This window comes from Mixophyes fleayi, chromosome 4, assembly GCF_038048845.1.
Source record: "Mixophyes fleayi isolate aMixFle1 chromosome 4, aMixFle1.hap1, whole genome shotgun sequence".
NCBI lineage: Eukaryota > Metazoa > Chordata > Amphibia > Anura > Limnodynastidae > Mixophyes > Mixophyes fleayi.
Window position 1 is genome coordinate 194,651,138 of NC_134405.1, and position 27,857 is coordinate 194,678,994.

The 27,857-nt window shown below is 38.4% G+C and overlaps 1 protein-coding gene and 1 long non-coding RNA gene across 2 annotated transcripts; one reads left to right on the top strand and one right to left on the bottom strand.

Moving 5' to 3' along the window:
- Positions 1 to 7,307: 7,307 nt before the first annotated feature.
- Positions 7,308 to 26,889, bottom strand: ZCRB1 (zinc finger CCHC-type and RNA binding motif containing 1). The gene is made up of 8 exons (XM_075209062.1): positions 26,712 to 26,889; positions 22,346 to 22,432; positions 22,223 to 22,251; positions 21,074 to 21,185; positions 20,876 to 20,983; positions 17,644 to 17,753; positions 17,217 to 17,292; positions 7,308 to 7,904 (listed from the first exon to the last, which is right to left on the bottom strand). Exons 2-8 carry the CDS (start codon positions 22,427 to 22,429, stop codon positions 7,773 to 7,775), a joined length of 651 nt encoding a protein of 216 aa, XP_075065163.1. The 5' UTR covers positions 22,430 to 22,432; positions 26,712 to 26,889; the 3' UTR covers positions 7,308 to 7,772.
- On the top strand, positions 7,400 to 7,982 carry LOC142152419 (uncharacterized). The gene is made up of 2 exons (XR_012691335.1): positions 7,400 to 7,483; positions 7,826 to 7,982. It is a non-coding gene; the product is annotated as an uncharacterized LOC142152419 (long non-coding RNA).
- Positions 26,890 to 27,857: the final 968 nt, after the last annotated feature.

A 27,857-nucleotide genomic window follows, 5' to 3' on the forward strand; every position in this document is an offset into this window, starting at 1 on the left:
TATGTATTTGAATACAATTTCATTACAGTCCCTGCTGGTGTAATGGTCAAGCATCCAAATACTTTTGTCCATATAGTGTATAAAGGGTGTGTAGTTTACTCATTTATTTGTTGACTAGCTGAAGTACCCGGCGTTGCCTGGTTTTAAATCTTCAAATTAATAAGTTATCAATGAATTGGATGTATCTGTAACCTTTTAAAAAAAATTAGCAGCTTAGAAATTCTTCCAACACACCCATGAGGTGGCTGCCCAGTGTCGTTTTTATATTAAATGTCATCCAAATCCATCCAGTGGAATGCCCAGAACAGGCTCCCCAGGTCAAAGTTCTGCCCAGCGTACACCAACGGCAGTTCCAACGGGACCCAAGCCCCCCTAAAACCTGGCCAGGATCCAACTGGCATACCTCGCGTTAGTTTTATCCTAATCGGAGCAGGCTCAGAACAGGTTCCCCAGGTCAAAGAAGTGAAGCAGGGTCACCTGCCATTGCGCGGGTCCGATTTGTAATGTGTAGCAGTTTTTATATATTAGCAAATTATTTGGTAAATGGACCAAAAATGCCATTTAAAAAATAAGATTTGTTGCTTTGTCGCATTGTCTATATGTCATGTTGTGGCGAGGTTTGCTTCCAGAAGTCAAACAATTGTTTCAAACCCAAAAATTATGTTCTCAGTATTTGTCGCCTTGTCGCTATGTGGGCTAATAGCTTACTTTTTCGATACTAAATAACTATGTAGGATTGACAGCTTTACCTTGAGAGCTGTGGAAATAATCACTAACGTGTGTGTGTGTGTGTGTGTGTATATATATATATATATATATATATATACATATTTATTTAACCCTCATCGAAGTGCCACTGGCCAAATGTCCTCACAGCTGGCCATTCAAGTTGTTCCACATTAATCTATAGCCCTTGCTGCACAGGGTTGTTGTAATGCTGAAACTTCCTCAAGCTGTTGCCAAAAAGTTCGAAATTCCACAATTTTCTAGAATGTTATTATATAATGTAGCATTAATATTTTCCTTCATTGAAACTAAGAGGCCCAGGGCAAACCATGAAAAAGGGCCCCAGAACATTATTCCTCCTCCACCAAACATTACAGTTGGCAGCACACATTTTAGTAGTAAGCATTCTCCTGGTATCTGCCAAACCCAAATTCATCTGTCAAATAGCCAGATGGTGAAGCGTGATTTGTCACTCCAGAGAACACATTTCCACTGTCCAAGGGTGATGTGTTTTACACCACTCCAGTTGACTTTGGGCATTGCACATGGTGACGTGTGGCTTGTGTGCAGCTGCTTGGCATTGGAAACCCAATCCATCAAGCTCCAAATAAACAGTTCTTGTGCTGACGTTGCCTCCAGATGCAGTTTGAAAGTCTGTAGTGAGGGTTTCAACTCAGGATAGAGCTATGTACTTCAGCACTCGGTGATCCCATTCTGTGTGCTTGTGTGGCCTAACACTTCTTGGCTGAGCTGTTGTTGCTTCCTAGAAGTTTCCACTTCACAATAAGAACACTTACAGCTCTAGCAGAGTATAAGGCACCAAGCTCTTCAGTGCGACTTATTCTACCTCCAATGTTTAACTACAGAGATTTTGCAATGTGCGTGGCTGAAATGGCCAAACACACTAATTAGAAGGGGTGTCCACATACTTTCTGCCATGTAGCATTTATATGTGTTGTATGTATATACAGTATGATATTAGATAAAGTACACTTGTACTTTCCTAGTTGTTTGGTCCAAACTTGTAGAGGTACCAGGTACCCTCAGTCATCACATGTATACACATAAGTCCAGTATCCTCACAGAGACATTATTATCGTAGATTTGTAAGGTGCCACAGTGCTCAACAGCGCTGTAGAGTAGGGAAAACACACATGCATATAACAGGGACATACATGGTAGACAAAATGAATTTCAGACATGAAAAAAAGAATGGGGTGAGAGAACCCTGTTCATTAGCTTATAAATTCTAATTGGAAGAGGGCACAGTTGAAACAAGAGGAGCGAATGTGGCTCAGTGTGGAGATTGCTACAATTATGAGGGTGCATTAGTGTGAGTAGAAGCATTGGGAGTAGGCTAATAAAGAGATGGGTTTTCTGAGACTGGCTAAAGGCTGTAGAAAGTTATGACTGGGCATGGTAGGGAGTTCCATTAGTGGGTAGCAGGACATGAGAAGTCTGGTAAGTGGGAAAGGTGCTTACCAGAGACAAGGTGAGGCCCAGGTCAGAGGTGGATTTAAGAGGACGAGAGGGGAAGTATTTTGATTTGAGATGTGTGAAAGAGTGTTGAATGCTTTGTAGGTAAGGGTGAGTAATTTGAATTGGATTCTAGAGGATACTGGGAGCCAGTGTAGAGATTTGCAAAGTGGTGCTGCAAATGTGGAGTGGTGTGAGAGGAAGATCAGTCTTGCAGCAGCATTTTGGGTAAAAAAAATAAATGGTGTATTCTGACAATATTTCTCAGGGAGGTGAGAGGACTGGAAGAGATTGGATGTGAGGAATAAAGCAGAGGGTGGAGTCAAGTGTGACACTAAGGCATCGGACTTGGAAGACTGAGGAAATGATGGTGCTATTGGCGGTAAGGGATATTTGAGGGGAGGTGGTGACTCTGGGAGGAGGGAAGATGATAAGCTCTGTTTTGAACATGTTGAGCGTTAGGTAGCATTCGGACATCCATGTGGAGATAGCACATAGAGATGGTTTGTTACAGGAGTACAGAAAGGGAGAGTTAGGAGGAAAGGTAGATTTGGGAGTTGTCAGTGTAGAGGTGATACTGGAGGCTGAATGAGCAAATTAATTCATCAAAAGAAAGGGTGTGATAAAATCAGAGGACTGAAAACAGATAGTGGAGGAGATGATATGCAGGAGGTACACACAATAAGGAGAGGTTCGATAGGTAGGAAGTGAATCAAGAAAGAACTGTTTAACAAAGACCAATGGAGTGAAGGGTGTATGGGAGAAGAGGATGATCAACAATGTCTAAAACAGCTAACAGGTCCAGGGGGAAGAGTATGGAGACCCTTGAACTTTGCTGTAAGTAGATCATGATCACTTTTGTGAGAGCAATTTCTGGGGAATGTTGGGATTAAAGTGGTTTTAAGGCAAAGGGGAGAGAAATATGACGGAAGTGTAGAGAGAGAGGCTGGGTCAAGAGATGGTTTCTTTAGAAGTGGAGAAATAAGTGCATGGAAATGGGGATGTAAATGTACCAGTGGAGAGAGACAGATTGAAGAGGTGGGCATGCAGTGGAGGAGGAGATGGGTGAGAATAGGGTGAAGGGAACAGCTTGAAGGGTGGAGTTGGGTGCAAAGATTTCGTCTTCAGTTACTGGAGAGAATTACTTTCTGGGGAGTGTAATAGATAGTGGGTGAAGTGTGTGGCATTTATAACCAGTTGTATTACAAACTTCTTTCCTCTGCTTGCATTATGACACTACACCTGTCACGACTAACATGAAATAAGTACACAGGTCACTTCCTCACAGTCATAACATTTGCCTCCTAAAATACTCAGTGCTGCTGTATTTTGATTATATGATTGGTTATAAGCTGTTCTGCTCCCACCCACTTCAAAACTGGTTATATGAAAGAGCACTTCTGCCTTACAGCATTGGGGTCATGAGTTCAATTCCCGACCATGGCCTTATCTGTAAGGAGCTTTGCGTGGGTTTCCTCCGGGTGCTCCGGTTTCTTCCCACACTCCAAAAACATACTGGTAGGTTAATTGGCTGCTAACAAATTGACCCTAGTCTGTCTGCCTGCCTGTCTGTCTCTGGCTGTGTGTGTGTGTTAGGAAATTTAAACTGTAAGCTCCAATGGGGCAGGGACTGATGTGAGTGAGCTCTCTGTACTGCGCTGCGGAATGAGTGGTGCTATATAAATAAATGGTGATGATGATGATGAGTAGAACTGAAGATTGAAAACAAAAAGGTGTTCATGCCCTAGCCAAATGCAACTATGTAAAATGTGCTTTAAGCTCCATAAAAAAAAGTCAGACAAAGTGTGGATGCTTTTTTTTAGTCTGTATCTGTAAAACAGGCGTTCACTGTATTAGCACAGATAGATAGATTTATGTTAGTGTTTAATTAACGATACCCTGCAGAACAATGCCAAGTACTCGCAATTGATTGTAATTAAGTAAAAACAAACACACATGGCTGGTTAAAATGTAATTGACCCTAGTAAGTTATAATTATTAATACATTTTCATTTTTGGGTTTAGTTCCAGACAGTGGGTATAACGTGCACCATGTTGAAGTATTCATGTATATAAATAACTTACCCCCTAATGTAAACTATAAGGATATTAGAAGTGACCAAGGAGTTGCGACTATGTAACAGTATGAAGCTGAGAGAGAGCCTACTTTGTTTCAGCATGGTAGGAAGCATCAAATATATATGCTAGTCTGGTCCCCAGGTTGTATTTTTATTCTACAGCCATGGCAATGGTATTTGTTGAGCCTTCGTTGAGGGGACCTTAGTAAAGCTCTGGAGTGTATATTGGCACTATGTAAATGTTAATAATAAATTGTGACAAGCTTATAGATTCTTTGCTATGATTGCATATATTGGTTATAAAAAAAAACCAAACATTTGTGTACAGTTCTGGTGGAGTCATTAAGCAAATATTAGAATGTACACCAGAAATAATAGGTACCAACAATACTTTTGAGGTGCTATAGCTGTATGTATCCTAGAATGAATCCAACGTGGGTATATAGGAATCTATCTTTATATTCATGACCACCGATGTTGTGCAAAGGCTGTTTTAAGATAGTGGTACTCTTTCAGGTCATTCTCATGCTTGATGTCAGTAATAGACTGATCATCTTTATGGGTACTGAATACTGGGGCAATTAGAGTGCACACAATGCTTTTAATAGTTCTTCCCAGCTGTCTCAAACAAGCACATTCATAGGGTACTTGGTTAAGAGCATGGATAGGACACAACTCTCTCCTGTTTGTATGTAGATTTCCTATTTTAGCTCACTTGTCATGTCTCTCCTAATGAGTGTTTCCACTTTTTTTCTATTTTTTCTATGTACTATAGCGTTTTGAGTACAATTTTTGACAGGGAAATTTGCTTTTGATCCGTAAAACCCAGACTGCTCCTAGCTCTCCCCAGGCAAGAGTGAGACTATTGGAGGAGGATGTGCTATAAACATGGCAGAGCTTCTGAAGATGATAATTGTTGGGCTCTGCTAGACAGTTCTACAATATTGAAGTGGGTGGCCGACTACTGCAAGTACAACTATATCTAAGTCTGTGGGATGATGGATGCAGAGGGGTAGATCCATATAGAGAAATCCATGTGGGAATGGATACCCACGATTACCCTAACCATGTGTGCATGTGCTTCACTGATAAGAAATGTAAGAAGCCCTTTTTTCTCATAGTAGTCATGTGTTGCCTCTCAGTGCTTGACTGACCCCTTTGTTACCCAAAAGGGTTAATTGGCATGTCATATACAGATAATGGGGTGGGGGTGGTTCATGATGAGAACAAAAGCTATCTGGTGGTCATTTAATGTAGATCATATTTATATATACCCACCCTCTTCTGACACTGATTGAAGGTTATATTATATAAAATACCCCTCAAAAATCTTAAGAGTAATTGTATGTAAAAAAAAATACAACAAAAAAACAAACAAACTCCTGTAAATGAACATATACAATCTCAACCTACTTGGCCCCAATATGGACATATGAATTTATGAGCATATAGGAAAGAGATAGGTAACGCAGAATTAAAAGTGAGCCGTTTGCCAATGATCTCGTCATTTAAAAAAAAAACATGCTGCTTGGTTACCATTGAATTGCAAACAACAGGTTACACTTCTTGATTAGCACAGAACTCATGCCATTTAATATGCAGACATTTCAGGGCCAAGGATCTCCATACATGGTCATGGGCTACACTGTACAAACACCAGAAAGCAGAGCTACAGATTGTAGACAAAAGGGTGTATACATATATGTAAACTAAGGTTTTAATCGTATGAGATCTTTGCCTGAATACAGTGCTGGACAAAGATGTCCCTATTAGAGACTCATTTCATATCTAGAATATTGAGTTATGCAAGCGTTATATGTATTGTTTGCGTTGTTTGTCCTAATTGCATATTAGATACCATGCAAGACTCATTTTAGTGATTTTTATTTGTTGTAACTGCAGGGTTGTTCATCCTTTGTCTTAAATAATCCTGAATACCTGTATTTGAGAATACATTACTGTTTGATGCAATTAAGCTATTCTGCTGTATATTCATACATAAGTATTGCATTTGAAGTGTGTTATTAGAGGAAGTAGGTAGTCTAGGTTTCAGCAGAAGTGACACGAGTATCCATCATACACTACCATTCTATACTTTCAGCATTAAGGGACTGTAAGTGCTAGTGGTGGATATGCAAGACATTAGTAAGAAATACAATAGAGACTAGAACAAAGGTACATTTATAACCCCCTTTGTCATTGATCACATTTCTTCTTACATTGTGGAATAAAAAATAATTTATTCTGGAATTCTTACCTATGATCAACTCAAAATACTCTGTATTGTCATATAATAAAATAAACTCAAGTTTTTTTCAGAATTATAAATAAGAGACCTACTAACTGATTACATAAGTATTCACCACTTTTCCCAAGATACACCCAAATAAACCCTGGTACATTCACTTATCTTCAGAGGTCAAATAGTGTGTAGAAATAGACCAGTCTCTGAAAAGTCACAGTTAGCAATAAACTAAGAGCATCATCCCGAGGAACATAGAACAATCATCATCATTTATTTATATAGCGCCACTGATCCTGCAGCGCTTTACAGAGAACTCATTCATATCAGTCCCTGCCCCATTATAGCTTACAGTCTAAATTCCCTAACATACACAGACAGAGAGACGATGGTCAATTTTGAAAGCAGCCAATTAACCTACTACTAGCGATTGAATTATGCCAAGATGGATTTATGGAAGATTGGGTTCAGAAGATGGCAGAATCAGAGCAAGAAACAGGGTATTTGGCTGGAATTGTTCAGGATGCCAGGGCCCCTTAATGAATGCATTAGGAAAGCTTAGGCAACATCCAATGACCGTCTAACCCTGAGTAAAAATGCAATTAAAAACATAGTCAGACGCATTTGAGTTTGACATGCAATTTCTTGCGCGTTTTGTATGATTAAACAGTTGCCATTGGGTAGAAATCCTAAATAGGTTTGTGTTTGAATGTCATGTAAATACTGCTATACTATTATTACAAATATATTAATATTTACACCTGCTTTAAGTAAACAGTAGGCAGTTGCATATTAAACAAATATGCTTTTTAATTATAAATATGTAAATATTCAAAAATCACATGTGATATTGATGCAGATTATATTACACCCACAGCCCAATTCTTCTGTTTCCTGGAAGTGACAGAAAGGAAGCATCATATTCATCTTAGACTGTTGGTCCCGTCAGAGCTTTCCAACAGTAAGTTTGATGGTATAGTGTGCGTGACATATTTGCATTTTTAAAGTGCCAATTTGGCTACACCACACAAGTTGAGTTATACAAGTCAATGTTAGAGAAACTCACAAACCAACATATCTGTAGATTCAAAGCAAATAAGTCATGTGGTAAAAGTCTTCTGCTCATAGCGGAGAAAGCCATTTTCAAGAGCGGCGTATTAAGCAAACACACTGTATCTGCACAATGAGCATTGAGATAACCTCTTGGTCTGGACAAAATGAGTGTATCGCTGTATATCTATATTCCAACATTAGTCACTAAACTCTTCCTCGTCACTGAAATATGCACTTTTCTTTATTCTAGGACGCCTCGAGTCACCTGATGTAGAGGCTTCTCCTGAAGCTTGTCTGAATTTGTTTTTTTCGTCTTCCATTCTTGCTTGCTACAATCAAGAGAAATAGAAAATCAGTATGCAAGTAATTATTTTCTGTGAACCTATAAATAAAATTATTAAACAATATATCTGAAATACGTGTCATACTTTTATTCAGTTGCCATATTTAAAATCCTTCTTCTCCACCTTACATCTCTCTGACATTGGAAAAGACTGAGCAATAGTCTTGCAATCTCCTAGGTAACATATGCTCCATACTGATTGAGTACTTCACACACACACAAAATATAAACAGTAATGTTTAACAAATAATTTACCATTTCTTTGCCCAATAGCAGCATCCTTGTAGCTAGTATCTAAAGATTTTGGAATTTGACTTGGTGGTTTGTGACAGGGTGAAAGAAAGAATTACCCAAAATGTTTATATTTTAGACAGACGCATTCAATAGCCACAGTAAGAAGGCATTTTTCTTTTGTGGTTCACAAATGTAAAGTTGAATGTGTGCATTGACTTGTCCTTTAACATTGACCCAGATCCACTATGACATGAAGTAGTGGAACACACTATCAAAACCAGAGTTTATAATTACATTAAACCCCTCAGGTGGAGCAGGTATAGATGTGTAGAAGGCTGTTTCCAAGCCTGATCCAGAGGGAGAGAGGTGGGCCATGCATGTATATTTTATTTCGCTATTGGACAACAATAAAGCAATTGTGATTTTATTTTTTATTTTTATTTTTTTAACAGCAGTACAGAGTCCATTTCTGTCTCTGGAATATAATGAGTTGGATCAGGCTCGGCAAAAGAGAAACATTTAATTTCTATCAGCAAGTGGGCAACAATAAGGCAATTGTCACATGCTCATCCACCTTTCATTTAAGCAGAGTAACTGGCTACTGCTATATCTCTCGGAACTAATGTTATTCTTATATTGGTTAATGCTATCCTGCCATTATCCCCCTGCCTAACAGTTTATCGTATCAAACTACATATGCCCTTCCACAGGGGCGGGCTGGCCCGGGGGGCAGGAGGGAAGCGCCCCCCCCCCCGGGCCGCTCAGTCAGACCGCTATTAGGGCCGGGGGTAGGCCGGCCGGCCGCCCCCCGGGTGCAATATAGCACATTTTCACCGGCGTCAGCGCACAGGCGGCCGCATCACATGACAGGAGATGCGGCCGCGTCATCAATGACGCGGCCGCATCCCATTTCATGCAATGCGGCCGCCTGTGTGCCCCCCGGGCTTTCCTCTCCCAGCCCGCTCCTGCCCTTCCAGGTTTTTCCTACCCCTTCACATTAGGCATTCAATAGAATCAGAGACTATCTTTTGATGAGTGGGAGGGCAGAGGTGTGTAATGAAGACTTGAACAGGACTCTTCCACCTCTTAAATTGATAATATAGTATTAATCAAGACTTTGAAGCAACGTTTCAATCTTTCAGTATTGGTAATTGCAGTTGAATCTGCAATCCACAAATGTAAATGCAGGTTCATTTTGCAGGTGCAGTTCCAACCATTGGGGTGTAATTAGATGCATCTGTGCAGATTTAAATGCTCTGCAATTTTGCACTCATAACTAGAGATGTTCACTGATCCCCGTGTTTTGGTTTTGGATCTGGATTAAGTTTGTTTTCTGGTTTTGGCAAAACCGCCCTTGTTTTGGTTCTGGATCAATTTTTTTTCAAAAGATTGCTAAAATCACTTAATTTTCTCTTTTTTTGTTCCTACAAGAATTATTAACCTAAATAGCACTAATTTCCAGGCATTTATAGTCCATTTTGACCACCTCACATGTCACAATATTATTTTCATACACTTTCAGACAAAAATTGCAGCAAGCTCTCTGGATGCTAAGCAACAGAGCAACGACACACACTCACGGCAGTTCATAGCACATCTAGAAAACACTGCCACACAGACAGCAGTGGCAGAAAAGAAAAGTGGTGCAGGATGGAATTGTCCTTGGGCCCTCCCACCCACTCCTAAAAAGGACATGCACACTTTAACAAACCAAGCACTTCAGCGATAAGGAGTGCCACCTTTGTGGCTGAAGTACTTGGTTTGTTTGGGCCCCACAAAACAAGATAACACTGCGCTTAAGGAAACTAAGCTAATAGTGCCGTTAATGAACTCTACTGTGGCAAGATGTTGTCGTCATCAACCTCACCCTCATCAGTGTGTACATCATCCTCACACATTCATTTAATTCATCCCGCTGGAATCAACCATTACAGAAGTCTCTACTGTGATGTAATTGGTAGTAAAGAACATCATCTTTTCCACATTTTTAGGAAGTAGCCTCCTAAGCTGATCGCCGACAAGGTTCCCGCTGTGCTGAAAACTCTTTCCGAGCACACACTGGAGGGTAGGCAACTTAGGTATTGCAAAGCGAGTTGGTAAATGGGTCTCCAAATTTACTCTTTTCCTCCCAGTATGTAAAGGGACTTTCTGACATGTCTATTTCTATGCTGTCATTAAAAATAATCCTCCACCATCCTTTGGATGTTGATAGTAGGATTAGGTGGAGGTACGGCAGAGCTGTCACAGTTTTAGGTTAGTTTGAGTCATCTGCATCATCCCCGAGTCTCTTGGGAAAGCCAAGTTTTTTCCTAGCAGTAGTTGACTGAGAAATTAAATGAGGAGATGCCATCCTGTCACATAACACTTGAGCTGTCATCTTGCTTACGAGGAGCTCATTGCATCTCTTGAGATCTGTGTCAGTTGGAAAGAAAGAAAAGACATAGCTCTTAAACCTAGGCTCCAGCACAGTCGCCAAAATGTAGTGATCCGATTTCAAGATTTTGATAACTCTTGGACATACTTAGTGTAATTGCTTTGTGTCTCCTCCCATTTCCTCAAGCTGCTTTTCCAAAAGTCCAAGCTAGTAGTGTCTGAACTCACTTCACAAGTGACTACTTCGAATGGTTTCAGTACCTTGCACAACACGGAAAGTATTCTCCACTGCGCTTGAGTAAGATACATTCCCCCTCCTTTCCCAATGCCATGACTTGTGGAGTAAGTGTGGATGGCTTTTCTCTGTTCCTCCATCCTCAGAAGCATATACAGGGTGGAATTCTACCTTGTTACCACCTCTTGCTTCAGTTGGTGGCAGGGAAAATTAAATTGTTCTTGTAGCTGCTGCAATCTCCTACATACTGTTGCTGAATGCCGGAAATGTCCAGATATTTTACAGGCCACAGACAGCATCTCCCTGACATTTTTCAAAAAGCTCTGCACCACCAAGTTTATTGTGTGAGCAAAACAGGGAATGTAATTGAATTCACCCAGCTGTAATGCTCTCACAATATTGGTGACGTTACCAGAAATGACATATCCTGAGGAGAGTTCAAGCTAGATAAGCCATGTTTCAATGACATCCCTTAGTTTTTGTAACAGATTGTCAGCTGTATGCCTCTTAGTGAAGCCGCTGATACAGAGTAGCCTGCCCCTGAAAAATGTGACGTAGTTGGGTACATGCTGCTGCTGTTTCTGCTGGTGAAGGCGAATCACCACCCCAGTGGGTAGCCACAGTAATATAATCTTTAGTTTGCCCAGTTCCGCTTGTCTACATATCTGTGGTTAAGTGTACAGTGGGTAGAATGGCATTTTGTAGCCCAATAATTACATTTCTAGGAACCTTCTTGTACAGGTGAGGAATAGCTTTTCTAGTAAAATGGTGTTGTGATGGAATCTGGTAACTGGGACACAAGACTTCAATTAACTGTCTAAAACCAGCTGCATTAATAGTGGATATTGGACTCAAATCTGATACTAGCATAGTCGCCATGGCATCTGTGATCCACTTTGCGACTGGGCGACAGCTTTCAAACTTGCTTCCTCTAGCAAAGGATTGTTTAACAGTCAATTGTCAATTGTTGTAAACTACTAGTAGTCTTCTTCTTGGTCTGCTTCTGGGATGAAGAGCCACCCCCAGCAGCAGCAGTGGGACTAATTCTTCTGAGGAATCCTGGATAGTGGAGGAGTCATCTAGCCTTAGCAATTTGGATGCAGGACGAACTCCGATCGGTACTGAGGATATTAATGAGGAAGGTGTTATGGGTGTAGATTGCAGGTGCCGGGATCTAGCTAAAAGAAAGGACCTAGCTGATGCTGGACTTTTTGTTGTTATTTTTTTAGCATAAGTTTCAGATTTTCCCAAGAGCTTGCCATGAACTTGCTTCAAATGGCGTAACATGGATGAGGTTTCTAGATGGTTAAGAAGGTCCCTACCTCTACTGACTGTGGCTTTACAAACGCTACAAATGGCTAGACTACTGCTATGTGTGGAATTATTTTTATCCAAATCCTAAGTGGTGGATTTTTTGGTCTTATGCCCAGGCATGAAAATGGCCTTCTTATCACATACAAGAACTGCTTCCACTGGTGCAGGATTTATACAAACAACGTCATCAGCACTATCCTCATTAGCGCCGTCGTCATCTACACACATATCCCCCTCATCCTGTTGCAATTCCAAAGTGTCATCCTCAATTTGTTTATCACCGACTTCACTTGGGCTGCTCATCCACACATCTGCAGAAATGCTGAAAGGAGGCTTTTTTTATGAGTATCAGAAAAGTCAGACTTGCACATAGCACTCGTGGATATACTCTCCCCAAGGATTTGTGTCATTTCCGAATATGAATATACAGTTTCTTCCAATGCCTTGTTTTCTTCGAGCTTGGATTTTAACGTAAAAGTATTTGGGCACCACTTTTTGAGTCAGAATGACTAGGTCTTGCATCGTTAAGACTGACCTTACAAGATGCCTCAGTGACAGTTACAGAACTAGCACTCAGAGAAAGGCATGTTGGCAATTTTATTTTTTCATGCAGTTAACTTTGCCTTGATTACAGGTGTTTTTTTCTTTACCAAGGTAAAAGGTGTTTTTTTACATTTTTCTTTCCCCGACTTAAAAACACTATGCACTTTTACATAGGCTTTAGCAGATGATGTAGAGGAATTACTATCATCAGGACTGGTGCCAGCAGCTGCTTGGTGCTCCTGGCCTTCTGTGGACTGATGTGAATCCATTTTGATGACACAGTACAATGTGACTGGAGGCTTTTAAGAACACTGCCAGCCCTATTACTTCTCTTTCAGCACTGAACACAGCCATCTCTCCTATTTCTGGGCAAGCTATGGCACAGTAGAATGTAACTGGAGACTTTGAAGAACACTGTCAACCCTTCTCTTTAAGTTACATTAATGAAGCTGCCCAACTGCACATGAGACTGACCAAAAACCCTGCTACCCCTTCTGTGTCTCTCTGTGAAATGGCATCAGATCTCCGTGGAAGTTAGTACTTATAGAATCCAAGATTCGCGAGATCCGATGACGCAACAATGACGTTTTGCCTCAGTTACGGTATCGAGGTTCGGGTGGGCTCGGTTTTCGGGAAACAGAGCCAGAGCATCTCTACTCATAGCTGCAAGTTTATTTACAGAGATTAGGCAGCCATGAGTGGTTCACGATGGAACCTTCTATTCTCTTCCACTGTCATCCTCAGCTATAAACAAATGTTAAAAGTGAAGTGGCTTAACCTACAATTGTAAAAAAAAAAAAAAAAAAACACAACATTGAGTATCGCCTTTAATAAAGTTCCAAGCTGACTGTAGGAAGTACTAGAGCCAAAAGGGAGTTTTAAAGGTGTCAAAACATACTAAGCTCTCTGTAAAAGGTAGTAAAGCATAGTAGAAAGTCTCTGACTTATGCCAGTTGATACCGCTGCAGAGAGCTCATGAAAAAGAGTACTGCGGTGGTGTTGTTAAAATTTCACAGCAGTGGTTTACTTATTTGGAAACACAGATCCAGATTAGTTGATAAAGATAGGGTTCACTCACTGAAGGCCTACCAGATGATTCTATCTAAACAGACTTGGTTCTCAATAAGAAGTAAAAGGTAGTGTAACTTCTGTACCAGGTCTGATCAGCTGATGGAAATATTATCATAAGTTCACTGTATGATTGTCTCCCCTCCCATTGTTAACTACGCAACAGAGAAACACACAGCAGAAATATTTTTATGCCACTTGGTAAGCACAGTATAGGTTAACAAATCTCCGGACAAGACTAGTCTTCTGGTCTACTTTTCCACCTCCCCCGACACCAAAACTAAAGGATTTCCATAATGCAGGGATGTATATCACCGGGCATTGCTCAATGGTGGCCACCAGGTCAGGCTGATCTACACGCCACCAGTGCCAAAGTGAAGGGAGAGGGGAGACACAGATGGGATACTGCATAGTTTGCGACTTCTGAAAAGGGCTAAACTGATCTCAGGAGCTATTTCAGGCAAGTGAGAAAGCAAAGAAATGCTTCCTTTTGGAAAAGCATATATGAACGGATATTAGGCAGGAGACACAAAGCCTATTCCAGGATATGTCAAGCCACCCCCAAGCGGAGTTGTACGATGGTATAATTTGGAGGCACAGAATTAGGCCGAAATATTTTCATTACAGAACATGTATCGCTTAGGTAAAAGTACAACTTGGCACTGTACACATCCTAGAGGGGGTATAACAAAAGAATGTTCTATTATAGCTTATACTATCTCAGTTTACTAATAAGCATTCATTGCAGCTGTGGTGAATTCAGAGAACACCATTTGGGAACTCTAATGAGGGATTTCAATTCTGCCGCGATTAATGCAGCGCCAAATCTATTACCATTAATACGGTAATTTTAATCCTGATTTTTGCCTGCGGCTCCCTGAGCTGCAAGCAAAAACTAGCATTAAGATTACCATATTAACGGTAATAATGCGCACTACTACTGTAATGTCGGTAACAATGCACAAGCGGTGTTACTTTTTACAGTAACGCGGCCAATTGAATTCCCCCCTAAATCTGTTTTCAAATTCTAAGCGAGGTTGGCTTGAATGGTGAAATTAAAGACACTTCTGGACACTTTCAGGGGTCACTAATGTGTCTATATTTAACTTGATCAAAAATCAAAGCTTGCAGCAGGTGAATCCATATAAAAGGGTTAAGCCAGTGATGTTTCAGAAAAAACACAAAGCATTTAGCACTCTAAAACCACAGCAGGCTGGCATTTTATGAAATTAGTTCTTTAGTAAAAAATGGGTTTATGTGCCAATAGGCACTTCACATGTATGTCACAGTGAGCATAACCAATGTGTCATGCTTTATTGAGCATTTAGTCCTTCATCAGTGCCATTCTGCAATGGGGGTGGTGTGGGGTATATAATTAAACATTACTTTTTCAGAAATCTACCATGGAAAGTGAGTGTGTGACTTAACAGCGCATTACATCGACACACACAGGGGATATTTCACATTTCCTCTAAATAGAACACCTTGTGTCTACTAGTTTAAACATTATAAAATAGCTTTCCTACCATAGTCACATTTTAGAATACCAAAGGCTTCACGACCTAAAAAGCAGCCCAGACAGCTGCAATGGGTCCACTGGTAAAAGTAGGCCAAGAATTCTGACACTCTGAAGACACTCTTCATTACAGTAGGGGAGCAAGATGCTTTCTGCATTAAAAGCAGTACAACCAAGTCACAAAGGTTCACTAACAGCAAAGCTGTGGAGTACAGTACAGGCTTGCTCTGATTCGTCTGCTGTTACTATGCTTTCCTCAGATACAGAGCAGAGCCCAGCAGAAGTATGAAATCAATACTAGAGGAGGATCAAAGTAGTTCTCCAGACTCCTAAGAACCAACAGGAGGAGAGCACCATTAATATGCTACAGCAGCAAAAGGACCAAAATATAGCTTTTTTTTCCTTCATAATTTACATTTATTCCATCTAGAACACTTCTCTGCTTCTTCTGAATTATTAATGTTACATAAAACTGTCTAATATATAGGTCTAAATGGACAAACTTCTTATTGGCTCTCAATGGTGTTTGTTTAAAACCTAAATGTATAATGTATTATGTGTTTTATGATGTGTGTAGCTGTGTATCCTAAGCTGAACTTGTGTTTGAAGTTCTGCTTTGATACATGCGCAAATTTACATTTGATTTCTGTAGTAGATCATAAAAACAAACTGCATAGTTTTTTTCTGTAAATTCTTATGTTATATATAATCCATATATAATTGATAATAAAATGATTTGCAAATTATTTTTACCTCTTCTGCTGCATTTTGGTAAATAATCAGCATATATTAAAATTTGTCCTAAAGCCTGGTTATGACCTAGAGAGTTCACCTGTCATGTATCAGTGTAAAAAAACTATAGTAGTAGGTAGAGGTCTGGTAACACCTACATACCCCATTTACTATAACTGAATTTGGCAGGCAGTGTTTTTTACATTAATGTTGTAGTTCTTTGCACTAAAAGATTATAGTTGTGCAGAGAAGTGGATACATTTCATAAACTTTTTTCAACAATAAGGCTTAGCACACGTTAATATTGACAGCAGATGTTCCCAAAAACGTTAACAATTGGGCCTGTAAACACACATACACAAATAATTGCTTCAATTTGCATCAATTTCATCCTTGCCTGCGTTACCTTCTTACATGATATGATGGAGTTTATGTTAGTGCTCAATAAATTTGCACACTATGCTTTTAAAAACACGGCTTGAATGTTCTATTAGAAGAGAAGAAATGCACTTATGTACCAAGTTGTTAACCGACCTTACCCTCATTTCTTTTTTTTTTACAGTATAACCAGAAAAGGAAAACCATAACATAATATCAGACATCGTAAAACGAATTACTAGTTAACAACATACACATAACCTAAAGAAATAAAGTAAACACCCTGGGATGCATTGTAATATCTTTTGCCGAAAACGTTCATCTTACAGTATGGACTTGAGAAATTGTCTCTGGTCATTAGTACTCTAACAGTGGAAAAAATATGGGGGATCAGAACACCCCAAATCGAATAAGACACAAAAAGACAGCAAAACAGCTTTTCACCCTCTGTATTTAATTACTGTTACCCTTGTTGTAGTTTAAAAATTCTCTAAAAAAAATTATGGAGTTTAAACAAAGAGAACAAGGTACAAGATTTTCCCTATGATTTCAACAGGCATTTGATGTCCATATGCACAAGCCCAAAAGCAGCACAAACATGAATAAAAGCGCTATCATTTGGAGGATATGAATTTAAAAAAAAAATTTGAGGTGAACTTCATTAAGCACCCATGTTAGGCTGCTTAAAAAGGTGGGAAGGTTTGTATTTAGTTTTCTTTTTTTCTTAAAAAACAAACACTGAAAACACCATCCACTGTTCACATTAAACAGTCTGTTTAAAGGGAAGGATTTAAAGCTTTAGTGACAGAGCTAAGGTTTGGTGGTGCCCTGTGAAACAATTTGCTACGGGGCCTAGCTTGTTCCGGTTACATCCCTTTATCATTACAGTAATTCAAAATGTGTACCTGAAAAGCTATAGCTTGGCTAAGGCTGTCAAGAGCAGGGTCTTCTCCTTCATCTTCACTCTGTTCCTCTTCAGGACTGAAAGACAGGACATCATCACCATTTATTTATATAGCATCACTAATTCTGCAGTGCTGTACAGAGAAGTCACCCACATCAATCCCTGCCCCACTGGAGCTTACAGTCTAAATTCCCTAACATACACACACACAGACACAGACTAGGGTCAATTTGATAGCAGCCAATTAACCTACCAGTATGTTTTGGAGTGTGGGAGGAAACCGGAGCACCCGGAGGAAACCCACGCAAACACGGGGAGAACATACAAACTCCACGCAGATAAGGTCATGTTTATATGAAAATATCCCACACTCTGACAAACAGTAAAAAAATAAAGAGACAAACAAAACAGAGGTTTTCAATACTTACACTTCTTCCAATTCAACCATTTTCTTCCTTTTCTTTTTTTCTTTCTTTTGTGGAGGTTCACGATCTCCCAGCATATTTTTGGGACAAGCATAACTCAAGTGACCCGTATCCTTGAGTGCAAAAAAAGAAAAGAAAACCAGAATGTCTGAATAATCATTTACAGCTAATTCACAACTACAAATACACTAACTCAATTAATCAATGAAACAATATAGTATGAATTTTTAGAAGTCTTCTATAAGAGTTACAATTCTAGTGCAACTTATCTGGTCAGTAATCACTGACTGACCAACTGTGTATTTCTCATCACATTTACCATTGTTAAGATCTAGGCTTTTTGTCTCCAATAGCCTTGCCACCCATGATATCGCTTTCACACTGAATTTAGATACTTAAATTAAAGTGTACAAATATAAAATATAAGGTAGCTGACTGTTTAGAGAAGATCAGTCACATATCTAATATATATATAAGCCTAGCAGCGTGTGTTAGTCTGTGTGTGGGAAAAAAACAAAACAAAGCTGCAGCGCCACCTGCTGGGCGGAGTTATACACTGACCTACTAAATTCTTAGCATTATCTATAATATAAATGTCTAGTGGCGTGTGTTAGTCTGTGTGTGTGTGTGTGTGTGTGTGTAAAAAATGAAACCAAGCTGCAGTGCCACCTGCTGGGCGGAGTTATACACTGACCTACTAAATTCTTAGGGCTAGATTTACTAAGCTGCGGGTTTGAAAAAGTGGGGATGTTGCTTATAGCAACCAATTAGATTCTAGCTGTCATTTTGTAGAAGGTACTAAATAAATGATAGCTAAAATCTGATTGGTTGCCATAGGCAACATCCCCACTTTTTCAAACCCGCAGCTTAGTAAATCTAGCCCTTAGTGTGTGTGGAAAAAAAAATTCGGAAAGGGCTGAAATTTGGTATACTAAGATGTTTTTAATTTGTTAATTTAATTTGTTAATTGTTAAAAGTGTTTATAAAGATTTAAAAAATATATATATATATTTCTTGAAGGAGAAGTGACAGTTGGCAGTGGTTGGTGGTTGCCGGGGGTGACAGTGGGGAGTGGTTGGTGGTTGAGGCCTGGGCTAGGCCCAAATGCATGACAAGAACCTTTTTAACACCTTAAGTAGCTTTATTTGACTAGAATGCATGAGTATCATGCACGGGTTAACTTGTATTTGAATAAACTGCTAATAATTGAGAAACAGCACAATACTACAGGGAGTGTTTTGTCTGTGATGCAACATGCAACAGTTAAGCGACAGAAGAGTATGAAATGGGTGCATCAAAGATCAAAACAGTTTAACACACTGCCCACCTTGAACATTACATCAAAATTGTAAAATGCACACGCAAACTAAAGTCTATATCTAGGTGGACTAATAAAAACAATTCATCAGTGTACTGGAGACAAAGTTACTACATGTCATATTAAAATTAAAGATTTGTTTCCAAAAGGAGTTTTTATATTACAATTTTGATATAAAAAACACCATAAACTACTACTTCTCAACTTAGTTCATTTTAGGGCTGGTCAAATACAGTTGCCTTGCTATGGCAAAAGACTTAATGGCTGGCATTTAACTTTCCAATCCCCAAACTCAAGTTGGCTGCTAGACCCTAAAATAAGACTTAAAAACCTGTTTCTGCTGAGCGATGATTGGCAATGACTGCTTGGCCATAGAAGATGAAAGATGACCAGAGCTGAGTGCAACTAACACAGATGAGCACTGATTGGCCATCATTTAATTTGACCTGGAAAGGCCTTGCATCCATTGGTAAATGACATGAATTTACTAGGTTTTTACGCCAGTACAACACATGTAAACGGCTATCAGAACGTAACCCACTGTTTCCAAAGGCCCCATAACCTCTCATTAATAGAATTTGGGTGCACAGCATTTATGTTTTTTCCAAACGCTGCTTGCAACATTCACTTGGAAAATCCTATGTGACATCCAATGACCCTCAAAATGTACATGCACAGAGCTGAATGTCTACTTTAACAAGAACATTATAATGAATTATTGTACATGTTTTTATTCGTTACTATTTAATTGGTAGAACAGGGATATGTTAACATCCGAGTGATGCTTTCTACATTTTATTTAGTAACTCAAAAATACATTTAGTAATTTGACTAGAGATCAGCACAGTGCTATAATTGTGCATTGAGGATATATTCATTCTTTTTTTGAGCCCATTAATTATTTTGGTAAAACAAAGTCATAGCATGCTTTATTTAAGATTTAAAAAGAATAAAAGTTAAAAGTAGACCGTTTACAAATACGAGCAGCCTTTGATTTAATTAATTTCTCCATTTTAGGAAAATGTTCAGTACAGGAATACATGATTACATTTTGTGTTTTTCCCCACATATGAAATATCAGTATACAGTTCTATATAGCACTGCATAACCAGTGTTTATTTCTTGTCAAGCTGAACGTGGAGCTAAACCCAAAAATTAAAAACTATTCTAAAATTCTGATTAAGAGTCATCCATTTAAATATGTGAAAGCGATATATGCCTCTTATAAGGATTACCATCAATTCTACAGTCTCATCTTATGCTCACTGGGCTGTCATGAAGCCTCTCAAAACGGGTGGTATTGTGCTTTATATATTCATGTAAAGAAAATTCTATGGCAAAACAGAACTGCAAGTAGTGTCTGATTATCATAAAGAGATAAGTAAAAAGGTCATTTAGTTTGAAATCTGTGACAACGGATGTAGGACATACTAGCACCAAAATGTTCATTACTAGATGCTGCAGCAAGACAAATAAATAATTGTACAACAAATCAAAGCATATTATCAGGCTTAGTTTCATATTTTTGATACAAATACCAATGATGTGTAACCAGATCGTGCTATCACATGTGAATACTGCTCTATGAACAGAACATAATTTTTGCTGGCTCCATGTGTAGCATTACATAATTTTGTTCTGTATTTTTATATAAACAAAAAACATGGGCACTCTCCAAACACAATTAATGCTAACCTAACTACTTTTCTATATTAAGAACAAGGAATGTTAGTTCCACGTATAGCAATATATGGTAAGCTGATCAACTCACACCAAAGTTGTTCCCTTCTGGTTAGTTTGAACATGGAGAGTGCAATGTAATATAATAAAATATATATATTTATTACACACACAGACATACAGCAGACAGGGATTAGTAAAAGCAAAGTAAAACTGTTGATGATTTGTTTAACTCACCCCACATTCAAAACATTTGGACTTGTCAGTGTAATTACGCCTCCGAATGAATTCTGCTGCTCTGCCATTGTCTACAGCAATACTCGCTTTTATTAATCTGCCAAATAGCTACAAGACAAGAATACATTTACATTGCAGTTCTCTTTTCAATTATTATAGCATTACAGGAAAGAGAAAGATGTTCTGCATGAAACATACTTGCTTGTTGTTTAATGCTCGAACACAATTCTGTGCAGGTTCCTTATCTAGGTATAACACAAATGCAACTCCTTTACTTCTACGCAACTCTTTGTCCTTTAAAATAGTAACTCTAAAAGAAAACAAAAGAAAAATTAATTTGTAACAGCCCAGACATTAATACAATATATTTTCATGCAAGTAGCTTTAACATATCATTTACTACTTCTCCAGATTGTTTTTTTTAGCCATTCTAGAGAAATTATTACATATGAAAAGTATTCATACCCCTTGTTCATTACTATCTTGTTACAATGACACCTGTCAAGGGGTAGTATTTAACAGGCAGCAAGTGAACAGTCAGTTCTTGAAGTTGATGTGTTGGAAGCCGGTCACATACTATGTGGTACATAGATGAAGAGAACGTCCTTCCTTTCTTTTTAGACATATGGGGCTTGACTGATTAAGGAACATAAAAGCAGATACCTGGCATACTGTGCGTTAAATTGCGCTGCGCATGCCCAGGAAAGGACTATACGCCAGTGAACGCAAGTACATCCAACTCATCCTTGAATGCAAAGGACACTACAGCCTACAATTTCATGGGGGGAAAATGGGAGGGAAGAGGCATGTACACCTAGTGAATGTACAGAAGGACGAGCCAAGGATGAGTGCACACAGCAGCATTGATTCCAGCTTTGGGCATCTCTCAGATCTGTGAATTTCGGCCGTATCATTGTGAACAGCAACAGGCTTGAGTAAAAGTAATGACTGTCACGTATGCATGCAAGAATTTCTGTTTGCAATTAAGAGCAACTATAAAAATGAATTTTATGTACATTAGACATTAATAATATTATATATGTATTTCATGGGGAGGGAATGCAACAAAAAAAATATTTTTTAAAGTGTTTATAAATAATAATGACTATACTTTTTATTTTCTCCTGTGTGATCTGCTGGAACTTTATACGCCACAGAAGTATTGTTCGTATCTTACAGTGTTTGTCTCCATACAGAAAGTGCCGTATATGCAGAGCGTACCTACACTCGTATTCAATAAAAGATATTTCTTCAGATCACCTTTGTAGTGTGCCTTAATGAATCAGGCCCATGCTGTGCGCAAAACATTGATGATCATGAAAATGTATTCAAAATTCAGATACTTACTTGACTACTTTTCCATATTTAGAAAAAATCTGAAATATTAAAACAAAAAAAAAAAAAGAGATAAGAAATTTGGCTTCAAACCATACATTGTGCTTCCTAGTGAGGTGAAGGCAATATACATACCCTGTGCAGATCATTGTTGGTCAGCGAGAATGGCAGGTTAGACACATACACAGTACTCTTACTTGGTGCAAGACCACCACTCATTGTCTCCATAAAGAAAAAAAATAGATTAAGAAAATAAAAAATGTAAGTAAGGGCCACATTATGTAATGTTCATTCCTAAAAGGTTTTAATCACACATCTCCACTGGCTTGTGAGCTCTTGCCACTCAAGGGCGAGCATAACAGATTTTTTTAGACGTAATTTAGAAACAAAAATACTAAAAAACATTTTAACCAAAAGTTATATCCACCCTAAAATTAGTATAATTTATTGGCCTGTATATGCCCACCTACAATTTATACTAAATAGACATTTATTTATTTTTTGCAGATACTTCCTTCAGTGCTTTTAGGTCAGTCATGGAGAACAGGAGGACCACTGAGCATTCACTTGCATTCAACTCCTTCCAGCTTTATTGTCAAACTTGTTTGTTATAGCTTGTAACACTTGTCTTAAATCCCTGCTGATATGTTATCATAGGGTCATTCCACATCACATCAACACAGGGTTTCAAACTGACCATTTGAGATTGTAATGAAATTTGGTATAATAAATGTCATGCGTGTAAAGAAAACCCCAAAATCATAGCCTGATATCTGAGCTGGTTTTGAATTTATACGACTTTAAATTTGCACTTAACGAAAAATTGTAACTTTTTTTTAAAAAATTGCATTTGGAGGTCACCTGATTGCGCTAGAGTATGTAGTATGCTTCAATAAAAATTAGAAGTTTTCAAAATCAAAATTTTTCTCAAAAAGCATTATTTTTACATTTTTGAAAAAAAATCTCAAAAATTGGTCATACTGTTAATAAATTCCCAAAGTTTTATTTTGGGATCATCTGTTACAGAAGCTTTCACTTTGGACTGTTTCTTAAAATAATGAAAATAAGAACTTTCTAGGCCTATTCATTACTTTTAACTTATCTCCTTAAACAATCCCTTTGATGTATATTATGTAAAATGACGCAGTGTGTTAATACTGAAATATTAAAAACATCTGTAATAATTTTCTGTCTTTCACATATTATATTATAAGAAAGGTTACTACAGAGCACTACCATTTGGTGCTGCAGCTCTGGATGGATGGTGCTACTTGATGGGTTGGAACTGGCTGAAAACTTCATTTGTTTTTAGCATATCCACCATTTTCAGAAAGGGTGTATATTCGAGCTGTTGGGAGTTAATGAATTCACCTTACAAAGAACATCTACCATAATAATCCATAACACCTCCGGCTTCCTTGGGTATGAAAAAGATGGTGATAGACCAGCTCGATGGAGGAATGTCAACTTTCACTTGATCAATGTTTTCATATTTCTACAGAAAAAATGCAAGTCACCATTTGTTGTCATATACAGCATTTAAATACCCTCTGATGTCAGCAAGTGGTAGCTGATACTACAATATCTTAAGGAACTGAACAATGACCCTCTTTTCGAAGTGTCCCAAGTTGTTTTCTACAGCTGGCAAAAGCTTTTGACATTTCAGAAAAAAAAATTACAAATCCATTCTGAAACAGTACTCAACCCCTTCTTATTAGAAGTATGATTATCCTTTTTAAATGGGTTGAAATAATAAGTTACAGTCACATTCCTCCATATTTATTCTTCTTTACTTCTCTAAACCAATTTAAACACCAACCACTGCTCTAAACACCACAGCAGGCTTGGACTGGGCTGTCAGTGATTCGGGGAAATAATTCCCATGAGAATCTGCTGAGGGGTGAGTGGAGCACGTGATGAGCTCTGATTGGAGGAGCCCACACATGCTCCTCTGACCCGTGGAGATCACCAGCAGCTGATGGGCTGTGCCTTGTCTTCTCTGCCTGGCCGGGTGACTGAGGCTTCTTCTTGAGAGTGCAGTGTTGATCCCAGTCTGCTGGGTCTCTCCATCCCAGCACCCCTTCTCCAAGTTGCTGTTCCTCTCAACACACATTCTCCCAATCTGATACTCCACTGTAATTAAACACTTTGCTTTTTCAAATGTGACATAAATGGTCCAGGGTCAGGTAAGGTTTGGGTGGGAGTAACTTAGTGACTAAGGGGCTTTCCTTCACTAATTAAAGCCCACCCAAACCTAACTTGTTCCTGTAAACGGTGGGCCTATTCAACACAATTGAAGTGTCTTTCCACATAGAGTATCTTTCCACTTAAGTTTGCATGCCTGCGCAGAAGTGGGAGCAGGCGCTGGCTGTAAAATATCCTCCCCAAACACACCCGAAGAGGAATTTGCATTGCGCTAATGAAGTGAACTGGAAAAAATACTGTTTTGTTGATTTTCTCAGATGTGTAGTGTCTCAATAAACACAGTTTTCACAAATCACTCAAAAATGAAAGCTCCTGTAGCAGATGATCCCAAAATAAAACTTTGGAAATTATTAACAACAGTATGACCAATTTTTTTTATATGTTTATCAAATAATTTAAAATATGACTATTTGAGAAAATCTAAATTTTGATTTTGAAAATGTTAGTTTTAATTTTTATTGAAGCAATGCTGTGTTATATGGCCCATAACAAGAGGTTTAAAATGAGACCTTGCCCAACTATCTAGCTCAACCAGATGAGCTACAAATGCAATTTTAAAAAATGGTAACAAGTTTTTTGTTCAAAAATTGCAGCTTTAGGTGTATAACTTCAAAACCAGTGCACATATCAGCCTAAGATTTGGGGGGTTTCTTTATGCCCATTGTAGCATTTTTTATACCAAATTTAATTAAAATTGGAGAATGTAAATTAGAATTTTATCAAAATTTGTGTTGATTTGACGTGGAATGAACTGATATGATTAAGTTAACTTGTTATTGAGATTAGGGTAAAGTGCAGCCCTTTTAAACTTTAGAGGGCTGGACTCTCACTGCTTTAGCTACTTATTTATATTATCTGGCAGAGGTGTATATTTCATTGAACCATCAGAATCTGGACAACACCATTCATTGATTTGTTAATAGAGTGCACACCTCTAATTAACCAGTAATCCAGACAACAAAAATGTAGATGTTCTTAAAAGCCATGCACACCTGTAGTGTATTAAAATGTAAGACTCATAGTCTGAGGGACTGAACTCCGGTTATCAAATCTGCATTTAAATTACCCTACAAACAATGTATACAATACTAAACTAAGATAATTTACAATTGTATTAAAAGAATGATCACTGTGTTACACTTATCTGTATACATGCAAAATAACTAGTTAATAAAAATAATGTATTTTTAACATAGAATTTGTTTTAGACTTAAATGGCTTTTCATTTAAAATACTAATTGCTTTCTATAAAATAACTACTAACAACATTCATAAACCTGTACATACATTTTTCAGAAGATTCCCAGAATTAATGTAAAGTTATTTTTGTGTGGCAAGGTTTGTTTCTTATACACAGCAGACTGCCTGTGTTTAAGACCACTGCAGGACACAGATAGCGCTTATGTACTATCATTACATATCACATATTTTCTACACTCCACATAATTACAAAAAATAAGTCTATTAGATATATGTACTCAGGCTGCAAGAATTCAAGCCACATTATCTACTGAAAAACAAAGAATCAAACATACAACACATCAAAATATAGCATTATCAAATCCCATACCATTCTGCAAGATGGGATGAGGAGGTGGGCTTAAATATGTCTACAAATTAACATATTTACTTGGGGTAATCTCTCTTAATCAGTAACAAACGACATACAGTGTGGTGGACCAAATTATGTATAACCACTCAGGTTATATCCATATTTTATTTATTCTCAATCACAGTGTTTTGCATTAGCCAGTGATTGAACAAGCTAATGGCTGTGCCCCCTCCCCTCCATCTTGCATATAAATTAAAACATTTTAACCTTGTGATAAGTCCTCTTTATTATCGATGTACTTGTTTTGTTTTGAAACATGTACTTAAATATGTGCTTTGTCAGGTAGTGCTACTTGTAAACACAGCCAAAAGTGTTATGAAAGTGCTAAAGAAACATCACAGGTTATTGTGATTATTTAAGGAGCCACAAACTAGACATACAGAGATTACATTTTCCTTTTATCATCATCATCATCATCATCATCAGCAGTTTATATAGCATCACTAATTCCGCACATTCGGATGTAATTACAGTAAGGTATAACAGCCTGCAAAGAGGACATAACAGTCATACTGGCAATAGTAAAACATGGACTAGTCAAACAACTAAAATGTACCATACCACACAAGCTATACGAGTATAAGGTGCAGTATTTAGAATACATGGACACAACGCTGCTGTATTATGGCTATGTGAGTGGGGGGGGGGAGGGTATAGTAAACTACATAGAGAACATTAATATACCGATCACTGGGCTGAGCTTCCAACCACCTCATACACGATCTTCGCTGCCCAGTGTAATGACTATAAGAGGAAAAGAGACCAGTAGCTGTCAGTTGATGCGATGCACACACAACATCCGGGGGAAGAATGGGGCAGACACACCAACACTCTCAGCCTCATCTCCAGTACACCGACAACTTCCGTGCAGCCTCGTACTGGTCACGCCGTACTATGACGTCATCACGCTACAGGAACACACACGGGTCATACTTCCTCCAAACTCACATTTTTCTTCATAGCATACTTCCAGCAAACCCACACTCTTTAATAAATATTTAGTTCATAATTAGTGCAACCCCACAAATATACAACTAACTTTATTCTGCAACTTCTTTAGTAATATAAATATATATGTGGGGTAATAATAAATAGCTTCCATGTGAGTGTTCTTGTAACTATTTTTCTTTTAACGTTGTGTTTATTTGTTAACAAGAGTGTGTGTTCAGAAAGTAGACGTAGATGTCAGTGACATCTTACAGCATGTAAATACATGGAGGCACTGTGGAAAATCTGTAGCGAGACCAGTAAGAACAAGAGGTTCTCCACCTTTTAGGATAAAGTGACTGAAGACATCACAGTTTCCACCTGAAACGGCAAAATTGCTCCACTCATATGGTACTCAGGAATTTAATAATGATTTCCATGCCTGTGTGATCAGAAAGGGATTGGGGTTCCAGTAACTAAATTGTGGTCATGGAAACCCTATGTCTGTTATTATATTGCTACACTGCTCTAGCAAAACAGTTCTGTAGCCTTACACGCTACATCATCATCCTACCTTTGGTTTAGAAACTGAAAAAGAATGTTGGCATTTCATATTCTATAGCAGAAAATGGAGATAATGGGGCACTTATGAAAATTGTGCACAGGTAAAAGTTACTGTACCCCATAACAATCAAGCAGATATTTGCTTTCATTCTCTGTTTCCCTTGACTCCCTATATATAGTTATGATTCTTGTGTGACAGTCCCATTTTTGTACCCAAAAAGGATGTGGCCTATCAGAATGGCCCATGGCTTACTGAAAACAGGATCAAGGCTGGGAGGTTCAGGGAGTGATTGGTTGAAAAATGGCTGTAACTTGGGGGCGTCAGTGATATGTTACTAA

Excerpts from the sequence above, each read along its gene's own strand:
- ZCRB1 (XM_075209062.1), bottom strand. The coding sequence starts at position 22,429 with ATGAGTGGTGGTCTTGCACCAAGTAAGAGTACTGTGTATGTGTCTAAC. Across the intron at positions 21,186-22,222 it reads AAATATGGAAAAGTAGTCAA|AGTTACTATTTTAAAGGACA; the intron begins GTAAGTATCTGA and ends GTTTTCTTTTAG. Across the intron at positions 17,754-20,875 it reads CCAAATGTTTTGAATGTGGG|GATACGGGTCACTTGAGTTA; the intron begins GTGAGTTAAACA and ends TTTGCACTCAAG.